This window comes from Squalius cephalus (genome assembly GCF_949319135.1).
Source record: "Squalius cephalus genome assembly, chromosome: 23".
Lineage (NCBI taxonomy): Eukaryota > Metazoa > Chordata > Actinopteri > Cypriniformes > Leuciscidae > Squalius > Squalius cephalus.
In genome coordinates this window covers 16,595,345-16,607,520 of record NC_137144.1, presented here as the reverse complement: position 1 = coordinate 16,607,520, position 12,176 = coordinate 16,595,345, and the positions used below count along the sequence as shown (strand labels likewise).

Here is a 12,176-nt window from a genome sequence, read left to right as displayed (position 1 = left end):
GTGCATTTTTTTTTTTTTTTTTGCAAGAATTCCTATGATATTTAAATATTATTTCATCTCCTTAGTTATAATATAAAATGGAAATAAGAAGGGTGATGTTTGTTAAACTTAATTGTTTAAATGGAATATGATTGCAATAGCTGTGACTTGTTCAACTGTTGTGTTTGTGCATGTAAAGTATGAATTAATATAATTTAATGTGTATGCGTGGCGTTTTTGTGTGCATGTGCAAATGCGTGTGCGTCTAGAAAGAGAAACTCCTTGTTGTGTCTGCAACTGCATGTCTGGCTTGGCTGACAGAATGTGAAAAGACAGTGTAACAGAGTGGAAACATGTCCTCATTGTCCTGCAATTATAGCTCTCTCCATTCACATAACATAGGGGCCCTTTACACTAGGAGCCCGCAATTGGTACTAAAGAATACGCTGGACCATGAACAATGCCTGTCAAACAAAAGGACAGGGCAAATGTGACAGTGGCCAGATGTACAACACAACACTTAGACACTTTTCAACATTTGGTAATGATAAAGTGGGGATGAATGAAAAGGAAGGTGGATTTTTTTTTTCTGCTGGCCGTCAGACTAGTAGTTCAGATTGTTGTATTTGCTCTGCCAACATTTTCAATGGAATCACCACACACAAATTTGTGTGTGTGTATGTATAAATAAATTATTAATATATTAATTAATGACAATAATAAACATAATTTTTACATTAAATTATTTATTATAAATAAATTGTAATAATATTATATAATAATAAACTTTTTGCAATATTTTTATAATAAGCATCAGAATAATATATTCATTTTCTTTCTATATTATAATATTATTAACAACAAAAGCATATACAATACAATTCATTCATTTGTTTATTTATCATAACATTATTATTATTATTATTAGGGATGCATGATATATCGGCCACCATATTGGTATTGACCGATATATGTTCATTTTTAATGTTATCGTTATTGGCCCGCTAAGAAAATTTGGCTGATATATTAAAGCCAATAAAAATTTTTTATGTCCTTTAGCTGAGACACTTCAGATGCACACTGTTTGCCATGATGGTTTTGAATTGCTTGAAATATGATTGGAATTACTTCAAAAAGGAAAATACAGTAAGTGCAACATGTGCAGCGCAAGTCAGTCATATAGGCTACATAAAATCATAATGAGAACATTATAATTGTTTGCTTGGGACATGGCTTTTAATGGTGAGATTTTTGTTTTTGTAATTAGGCTCTCAGAAATTATATACAATTTTGGATTAAGATTTATCGGCCAATATATCAGATATCGGCTTTCAAATATAAAGAATTATTAGTTATCAGTATCGTCCAAAATTTTCATATTGGTGCATCCCTATTTATTATTAATACTACTACTAATAATAATAATACTAATACAAGCAGTATTATATATATATATTTTGCAGTATCAGATATATTCTATTATTGTATTCAAATAAGTATCAGATCAGAATAATGTATTTATACTTCTCCTTGTAAAAAAATTACAACCGGCAATCAACACCTCATCCACAACCAACCTTGTAATGCTGTTCAAACAGTGTGAATAATGATCATAAAACTGTGAAGGTAGAAGTGCTTGGTCACATTGCAACATGAATTGAGCTCCATGTTCAAGCATGTTCATAAAGTTCATCTCACTCTCAAGAATGTAAACTTACCACCTGCCAGCTCCTGACATGGCATTCATTTTGGTTTAAACATTAATCGACTCCCTCAATGTACTTTGTGTCTTCACAGATGGACTCCACCAGGTCTCAGCCTTCTGCACCCTACGTGTGACCATCATTACGGATGACATGTTGACGAACAGCATCACCGTTCGTCTGGAGAACATGTCTCAGGAGCGTTTCCTCTCCCCTCTGCTCTCACTCTTTACTGAAGGTGTAGCCGCGGTCCTGTCCACCAGCCCCGATGGCGTCTTCGTCTTCAACGTCCAAAATGATACGGACGTTAGCGGCAGCATTCTCAACGTCACTTTCTCGGCCCTGCTCCCGGGTGGAGCTCCGGGACGTTATTTCCCATCAGAGGAACTGCAGGAGCAGATGTACCTTAACCGCACCTTGTTGAGGCTAATCTCAACTCAGCGTGTCCTGCCGTTTGATGATAATATCTGTCTGCGTGAGCCCTGTGAGAACTACATGAAGTGTGTAGCCGTTCTGAAGTTTGACAGTACGGCTCCCTTCGTGGCATCCAACACGGTTCTTTTCAGGCCCATACACCCCGTGAACGGGTTACGGTGTCGGTGTCCTGACGGATTCACTGGAGACTACTGTGAGACGGAGGTGGACCTTTGTTACTCAGGCCCGTGTCAGAACAACGGGAAGTGCCGCAGCCGAGAGGGGGGGTTCACTTGTGAGTGCCCGCAAGATTTCACAGGTCAGTATCTGTTAATCTATCATCTATCTATTATTGCTTGTTTTAGTTTAACATTTCAGTTACAAGAATTTCTTTGAATGTCAGTTCATTTTAAATCTTTACATTCAAATTTGAATTGTATCCTTTTGGCCACTTTGGGGATTGAATTTAGAATTAAGAGGCATTGTCAATTAAATTTTGAATACAGCACACACACAATAATTGACCCATTTCATCGGCGGCCAAGTGAAAATTGCAAGTCTGCTTGCCTAGAAAATTAATACAACACCTCTTCTCAACAAACGGCATGATTTGAGGTATGATTCACGTCAAAAAGTTGCTTGCTGACTTTTAATGCTTAGGTTTAGGGGTTTATTCACATCTCTAACCCAAATCCAAGCTATAGTTAGGCTAATAGGTATGTGTGCCTTTGGAAACACTGCAAATATCAATAACCTGTGTTTTGATATAGTATGGTTTATTTAAATTTGGTTGCAAATTGTCTTCTTCTCAGTTGCTGAGACTGTTGAGAGCGCGATTAGTTTTGCTTCTGTCATAACTTGAAAGGAGATAAGCTCTTGTTGGAAGGAATTATCCTGTGTAAGTTTGACAGCAGGAACGGTATCCAGACCCTCGGTCCCGAGGTTCGGAGCTCCCGCACTGGATCATTCACTTTGACAGCTTCTGTCTGTTTGTCAGCTCAGGTTTCCTAACTACAGTAAAGAGTAGTGAACCCCTGCCCTGTCAAGCCCTCAGGTAGTATGTGGTCATAACTAGAGGTGTTGACAGTGGCCTCTGTAGTTCCTCTCATGGGTTTCTCTCATTACAGAGTAATGTATCCCTTTAATTCCTCAGAAATGAGGGATTATCTGACCGACATTTGGATCATTACCTCTTTGGAACCTCTTTTGTGTGTCCCAGTCGACATAGTTCCTCTGGGCCCAGATCTTGTCAAGGTAATGGCAGGTACACAATAGTGTGCACACCGAGCTGGCCTGGAATCAGAGATACAGGATTACAAGTGCAACAAGGTAAAGTCTTCCAAGCAAACCTCAGATGTTTGTTCCGCAGCTGCTGCATTTGTCAGCATGGTGATGGATTTTTGGGAAGATTGTTATCGGCATGTTTCTGTGTCCTGTGCTACGGGTGCGTCTATCTCAGTGAAAACAAACCAAACAAACTATATATATAAAGGTCATACAAAGACTTATCTATCTATCTATCTATCTATCTATCTATCTATCTATCTTTGACAGTCTATCTGTCTATCTATCTGTCTGTATAAACGCTGTAAAAAATATATTGCTCATTGTTAGTTTACGATAGTTAATGCCTTAACTAATGCTAAAAATGAGACCTTATTGTAATGTGTTACCTTAGTATTTATGGTCATTAATATTTATTTATTTATTTTCATTTCACCTGCTGTCAAAAGTGTGGCAAAAAATATTTTTTGGGCCATGTATGCACATATTTGTAAAGATTGCTAAAAAAACACTCTGGAAACAAAATCATCAGGTTCAGTTGACCTTTATTGCAATATAAAGTTAAGCAGTCTCATCTTTCAGCTACGTGTTTTTCTTGAATTTAATCTTAATTTGGTCAAATGCCCCTAACACAACCTCAAAAACGTTTACCGTGGTAAATATCAAAGGAACCCTCTGGCAAACATCTACCTGTAACAATGTGAATGATGTCACTTTTGCTTGCAGCATCTTCCAATAGCGAGCCGTCATCGGTTCACCCCAGATCTCACGTCCCATTATGAGGCTAGTGGAGCATAACAGGTGTCTTACAGACCACCAGGGCTCTTTCATTGTTCTTCTGTTGCTTGGCTTTGGTCCTGTTTCTTTAGAGTATGAACAAAGGTTAGTCTGGGTCAGTGAGCACAGCAGCCTGCCTGGAATCACTAAGCAAAGAGGACATGGTGGTCAACGCTTTCTCTGAAACCTTCTCGTTTGGACAGAACTGGAAGCCTTTGTCCTGTTGGAACTAAAACTAAGCTCACTCAAGTGGCTGGGTTAGAAGGTTGGGTGAAGGGAACAAGTTTCCAATTATTATCTGAAATTGAGTTCCATGGCTGGATTGCACTTAGTATGTGTCAGTGGACGTATGAAATGTGGGGTTGTTACCTCTTTTAGCATTAATGGAAGGACCAATCAGCATCCAGAACCTGAACTGTCCATTTTATTAAAGAATTAGTTCAACAAAAAAAAATGAAAATTCTGTCACCATTTAGCAAACCATAAGGTGGAGTGTGTCAGAATTTAACAACTTGAACTTTTGTCTGCAAATTCAAATTCAGTAAAACCTATCACAGTAAAACCTTTTACATTCTTTAAAAGGAAGGTTATTTATTGGCATCTATGGTTCAACGAAGAACCTTTTACATCCATGGAATCATTTCAATGCACAAAAGGTTCTTTATTGTGGAAAAAGGTTCTTCAAGCACTGCACAGCAACACCTTGGCACCAATACCCTAGACAATTAACTAACTTTCACACCACTCGTATTTTCCTCAGAAAACATAAAAAGCAGTTTGTTGTAGTAATGTTTCTCGGGTATTTCCTTTTCAGGAGAGCGTTGTGAGGTGAACACGCGCTCAGGCCGCTGTGTTCCAGGTGTGTGTAAGAACGGAGGCAGGTGTGTGGACCTTCTGGTGGGAGGTTTCCTGTGCCAGTGTCCTGACGGCGAGTACGAGAAGCCCTATTGTGAGATGACCACACGCAGCTTCCCTGGCCAGTCCTTCGTCACCTTCAGAGGCCTGAGGCAGAGATTCCACTTCACCCTCTCCTTCATGTCAGTAAACCCTCTAGAGTTACGCCATCTATCACTTCATCCACCCAGCCATCCACCCATCCATCCATGCACTTACCTCTCTAGACAACATTGTCTATTAGCCGATGGTTACCATTATTTTTTATTACTATTAAATACTATTAAAATAAAAATATCTGATAATAAATAAATGTTATTAATAAAATAATATTTTTATACTTTTAAAATAAAATATCTTAGAATAAATAATAATACATAAAATACTATTAAAATATTCCGTAATAACAATACAATTTTACACATTCATAAAACAATATTTTAATACTATTAAAATAAAAAGATTTTAATACTATTAAAATATCCAATAATAAACAATTAAATTAGATATATTATTAATTAAATAATATTTTAATACTATTAAAATAAAAATATCTTATAATAAAATGATACATTTATTAATAAAATCATATTTTAATACTTTAAAAAGAATAATCTTATAATACATAAAATACATTTTATTTAATAAATAATAATACAAATATTTTAAATATGTTAAAATAAAAAATTTTTTTTTACATTTTATTAGTCAAAATAACACATTTAAATTTTAATACTATATTAATATATTTTATATTTTAGTTCAGGTTTAGTTATTTGGTTTTGATAGTTTCAGTTTAGTTTGTATTATTTTGACATATTTCTATTTCGTTTTATATGATTTTTGATTTTTTAGATGATTTTTGTCACGTTTAGTTAATAACATCTGATTCGCATCTAAATCTCATGCAGTTCTATCCTGGGAAAATGTCCTGCTGTTAAAACTTTTCTAAGGGTAAACACCTGTTTAACCTCTACCACGTCTCCTCACTTTCCCATTGTGCCATTTATTAATTACCATGTAACCAATCTAGCAAATTAGACACGAATGCATACCAGCCACACAAGGTCTTCTCATGACAAACATGAAAACAGGATGCCGCGTGCAGTGAGGTATCTTTGTTCGTACTTCCTGTGAGTCTGCCCCTTTGCCATGTGCAATCTGACACCTCTCCCTGCAAAAATCCCAGGTGCCCTCACCACAGGGCCAACTGAGATACCAGAGGTTGGCAAACATCAGAGTATCAGTTTCCCCCGTCCATTACAGCGTCATTACCTCTAGCTGTGTCTCTTGGCAGCTTTTATCACTTCCTTTTCCTCCACTCCCTATCTTTTTTTACTCTCCTGTCAAGCATGCATGTTTTTGTTGTGAGTGATCTTAGGATGTTCCTGGACTCTTGATCTGTGGATCAGAAATTAATATTTATTAAAATAGAATGTCTGATGAATATATGATAAATCTGGTGTAAAACATTTTTTTTAAACCTATTTAAGAAACTTTTTGAAATAGCCTGTGGATCTTACTTTACACTTTGAATTGAACAAGCTAATTGTTATGCATTAAGGTTCGAATTGAACAAGCTAATTATGATGCATTTAGGTTTTGAATTTTTTCTTTTTTAATTATTCATAGGTTTGCTACCAGGGAGAGAAACAGCCTGCTGCTTTATAATGGCAGGTTTAATGAAAGGCATGATTTCATTGCGATTGAAATTGTCGAAGAGCAAATCCAGCTGACCTTCTCTGCTGGTAAGTAGTTGACTTTCATCTCTAAACGGCACCATTCAATTAATCTGTATTTTTAGTTTTAATATAAAAATAGAATGTTAATAATTTAGTTTAGTTTTTTTTAAGAACAGTACCCAATGTTTTTGTTTAATGAAAATACCCAAGAAACCAATGCATTAAAAAAAATATATACAAAAAAATCTTTGTGAATGATGACACCTTCACATATTTTCAAAGTTTTTACATTTTTAATCAGATTTTAAACTACATATATTTGTATTGGATCAAGTTTGTAGTTTTGTTTTGTTGCTCAAACTACTAACAACTAACTGGTTTTCAATCGGTTTGAATTTGAACAAAGCCTTAGAGTCCTGAATATTCATCTACTTTTTTTTTGAGTGTCAAATCCCAAACATTAGTGCGTATTTGCTCATCCAGAGCTGTGCCAAAGGAAGCAGGTGGCCAAAGAGCATTAAAACACACTTCCTCTGTCTACCTGTTCCTTTGTTTTGTTGAACCTCACACATCAACAAGAGTTACTGTCTAGTCAGTGTGCGTGAAATACCACGTACTGTCTTTTTAACAGGTCAGATTTTTTTTCCAAAGGAAACACGATAGTGGAATTCATCTCTAGAGTGTCCTAGTATTAGCAGATGCTTGTTACGTCTAACCACAATACTGAGGGTCACCCGTCCACATGAGCTGAGAATAAAGACAGTGAAAGGCATTTCCTTCACTTTCCTGGAATGCAAAACATCAAACAACACAGTGATTCTGGTAAATTATGAACCCTCAGAGGTCAAAGGTCCATCCCAGCTTACTAGCCATCACTCAACTTAATTAAGTTGGAGAGAGATATAAACAACTATGATATTTAACAGTGTATGCACTGAGGGAAAGTGCTGACATGGGAGGTCCTGACATGTCATTATCTCCTCGATAATGATTTACTTTTTTTGTCCACTAGACTGGAAAAATGCCACACATATTAAAATACTCAAGGTGCTTTGGAGCCATTTTGTTAGTCTGGAATTTAGTGTTTTGGGAATTGTATTGTATTGCATATTGTGTTAAGTTATGTATATATGAAATGCGATTATCACTAGCAAAATTACTGAAGAAATGGTTTCCTCTTTCCTGTTATTTTTGTTTAGGAGAATCTAAAACCACAGTGACTCCATTTGTAGCTGGTGGGGTTAGCAATGGACAATGGCACACTGTACATCTACATTACTACAACAAGGTAAGTCATTTGTACTGAACACAATGAGAAGGGGCGGTCAATGTAGTGAAAGTCAATGGACCTAATTCATGAAGCATTAGCAAAATGAAATGCTGTTTACGTCGTTCTTAAATTCATTAAGCACATAATTGCATTGATTGTGCAATGCATTATGCAAGAATGGTTTTACAAAGAATATGCACAAATTTGTTCTGATTGTACTTTGTGAATTTTTTGGTCCTATGCCAGAGAAAGTCTCACAAGTCGCGTGCTTCTTGATGAGATCATTGCCTCTGTGTCCATATTTCATGAAAGAAGACACGTGATATCAGCGGCATCTCTAGCTGTATCAAAGTTCACAGCACCTTCTAAGAACTCTAGTCAAAAGAAACATCTTGTATTTCTACGTCTTTTATCTTGTTCAGTTTTTCAACCCTCATATTTCATTTGCTGAAATGCAGCTTTCATGAAGTTTGGTGCGTGTGTAATATGTCATGTGTCATGTTTCACGGCCAAAAGCTAGTTGTGTCTTCTCTTTTACCTGGGTGTCTTATTACACAGCGTTTTGTTTTTAAGAGTATTTTGTAACTCATAGTATTATTTAATAAGGTATTCAATCCTTGTTCTTCATGTTTTGAAGCAGTAGTTCTCAAGTTTTTTTTGTTTGTTGTTGCTGAATTACGAAAACCTTAACCTTTTGTAGTTACACATGCAATTAAATTCAGCTTGAATGCAATAAGCTCATTAACCCCTTCTTATGTTCCTAAGTGACCTTTTAGTAACCTTATTTACATGCTGCCTTACATTAAAACAATATTTGTAAAAAATAAAATAAAAAAGAAAGCTTTTTTAGCAACTAATTAAATCTATCTCAGTATTCCTGAATTGAAACATAATGAACCTTTAGAAAATCTCACTGAAGTCTCTTTAAAAAGCAACATTTGTCCCTGAGTCAACATGCTGAAGGTTTCTCTTTTTGATGGTCCTTAATTTCTTTTTAACCTCGACCCAAGTTGCACTAAACAGATGAAAGCCCAACACAGACCAGTAGTTGCATCCAAAATGTATATAATATAATGTAGCATGCAAGTTAGCGAGTGTATTATTGGATTGGAGCACCATTTACACTTGTAAACTCTAAAGATCAGACTCTAAAGACGTCTATTTAGATTCAATGTCCTTTTCCCCCCCATGCATATGTCGTGCTTGCTCCATTGTGGCTATATCTCCCCCTTAACCCTGTCATTTAACAAGTCCAAGCTCAATATAGTCTGATCAGGAACGCAGACAATAGCAAACCCCCTGTTGAGTTAATCTGGGACTACAATGACACACTTGGAGTTTCTAAAAGCGCCAGATGGCATGCTTTTTTTTCTTCTGCTGCACATGAACATAAAAACACCCAGACTATTATTGTAAATCTCCTGAATGCTTTTTTATTTCATAAAAAAAAAATAATGAAAGATAATTTGACCATATGGTAAGGTTGTGGTGAAGTTAACCCTTAAATGCATGAATGTTTTGGCAATCATTATTACATATTCGGGTCTTTAGCGACATCCGTTTGGCCGTTTCTATTTTGATGTCCGAAAGTTTCTAACAAGATTTGGTTGAATTGTCTGCCATACCATATTGTGAAATGGTGTCTCAAAAACTATGTAAATCACTTCTATTTGAACCCATTGATCTTTGCTTTCCAAAGTTCAACCTATGTGTTATTTTGTCTATAGGCTCGAGTTGTCTTTGAAGACACTTTCAGATATTTACCTTGAGTAATAATAAGCAAACCCAACAGGGCGCAGCTGTAATGCAGTGATGCTTTGAAGTGTTACTCTTCATTTTAAAGTGTCTCAGCAAGTGACTGCCTACTCTGATTTTTACAAACAATCCTTTGATTATGGAAAGATTTTTGCATTATTCACAGTTTGGCAGTTAATGGTTTTTTGAGACTTACTGTTTTTATGTTTGATGTCCAGAGACCCCAATGATTTTTTCACTACAGATTTTGGGGTAGGTAGGATTTTTTTTATATTTTTGAAAGAAGTCTCTTATGCTCACCAAGGCAGCATTTATTTGACCAAAATCTTCATATATTTATTTTCAGCATAATTACTCCATTCTTCAGAGTCACATGATCCTTCAGAAATCAAGAAACATTTCTTATTATGATCAATGTTGAAAACAGTTGTGCTGCTTAATTTTTTAGTGGATTTTTTACAGGATTCTTCGATGTATAGAAAGTTCAAAAGAAAAGTATTTAGTTGACTTTGCTAAATTCTCATGGTAGAACAATTTATTAAAAGAAAACAAAATCAATTGGCATCAGTATAGTTCTACACTGGTTACACCAGTAATAAAAGCTTAGCATGTAAAAATTCATTGCATTTATACATATTTTGTATCTGAAGGACATGGAGGACGTTTGAAGTGTGATAATCAGATGACATTTGTTTTATAGTCAGTTCTCATACGATTAAGAAGAAGCTTTAAATACCTACCTGTATTTAAAAAGTATATTTTTTGAGCTATTACAGACAGCTTTAGGTTTTCACTGACCCCAAACAGAGCATCTTGTTGCCCAACCTTTTCTACCTTATAATACAATACATTTGTTTTCCTATCTGAAACAGATCACTGATTTTTTTTCTTTTTTCTTTAAACTCATGTGTAAGCCCCCGGAATCCATGAACCGTTGTTTTGATCTTTGAAACAAAAAGGCTGATGAGTTACAAGGGTGGAGGTTAATAGCCGTTGTCGGGATTTGTGTGCATGTGTGTTCCTGAGCTTGTCATTGAGTTCATTTTCGTTGTTGGACTCAAGACAGCAGAGATTTGGGGATCATTAAAGCGTTACAATGGAAGCGGATCCTTATTATGAGTGGCAGATGGTTGAGTTGCGGTGACCTCGGGTCGTGAACACTCTGATCCTGAATCAGTTTTCTTTTCTTCATGTTCGTCGTGCACCTGATAAAAACTGTAAAGAGATGCACGTCCTAGCAGTAGAAACATGATATTTGAATGGTATTCGGTCTGTTAAAAGTGTCTCAAACTGTTTTTTCACCAGGTTTTCACACCTTTTTTTAAAGCTAAATTGACTGCTGTTGACTGAGTAGTCCGCTTCAGGCCATGATCCTTTGGATTTATTCCATGACACTTACGTCAGAGTATAGGAATTCTCCCATTCATGGATTTCCTTGTTGACCAGTTTATCAGTCTACTTGCATTCCCTTTTCATCTCCTCTCTCAGGAAGCAACTGAGAGGAATATGGCATCTGATTTATGAATATTTGAATTTTTAGTTAGAGGCTTATTTATTTAGCATTTATACATATACAATAACAATGAGTTGAATATAAATATTAACATTTAGTTATTTATTGTTATGCAATGTTGAATATAAATATTGACAGTCATTTAATATTAATTATCACTTTGATTTATAGGCAGCATAATAGCAACAACAATAATTATTATTATTATTATGTTGCAATAATTTGCAGCAAATTTATCATCGTTGTTGTTCTGGTAACAGACAAATTTGTTATTTTTTTCTCTTTTATTTCAGCAAAGGCTACACAGATAACTAGATAGACTTAGTTTGAATGGTGACCGCAGTCTTCAGGAGCGAGTGATGTTCACATCACACCAAACTGTCACTTGGAAATTTTTTAACACCACAGGGCAGACATCAAAGATCAACTCAACACATCATTCGCACCACAAAATCAATTTTAATGAGCTGAGAAAATTTCAAAAAACCTCTTGTGTGGGGGAAGGGTGTTGCCAGATGATAATACAAATTTCTGCAGTTTTGTGGAAGCCATTTGGGTCTCTGGGGAGGTTGTACATGAAATGATGTGCTCTCTTTGTCTGGTATCTCCTCTGTGCCAGCGTCTCGTTGGCATAATCCAATTAGATGAGCTGAGGCCAGAATGTCACAGAGGGGTAAACAATCATCTCATGCTGTGTGTTAGAGATTACAAACAAACAAAATCTATCATTGCTCCGATCCGCAAACTTTGAAATTATGTTCCAAGATTTTAGAAGAAGATTTAAGAGACATGTGTGATCTTCATTACATTAGATGATTTTTGAATTATGAATTTATGAATTTATGAATTATAAAAGCATCTATATATTTTATTGTGTAAATAAAACTATTTATACCAGTACTGTA

At 35.7% G+C, this 12,176-nt stretch overlaps 1 protein-coding gene across 1 annotated transcript in view; it reads left to right on the top strand.

Annotated features, from left to right (window-relative positions):
• Positions 1-12,176, top strand: part of celsr1b (cadherin EGF LAG seven-pass G-type receptor 1b) — a 44,277-nt gene that overhangs the window by 12,273 nt on the left and 19,828 nt on the right. Inside the window, exons 2-5 of the mRNA XM_079859898.1 lie at positions 1,777-2,415; positions 4,972-5,194; positions 6,684-6,799; positions 7,933-8,021. Coding sequence (XP_079716024.1) covers positions 1,777-2,415; positions 4,972-5,194; positions 6,684-6,799; positions 7,933-8,021 — 1,067 coding nt within the window. The remainder of the gene's footprint in view (positions 1-1,776; positions 2,416-4,971; positions 5,195-6,683; positions 6,800-7,932; positions 8,022-12,176) is intronic.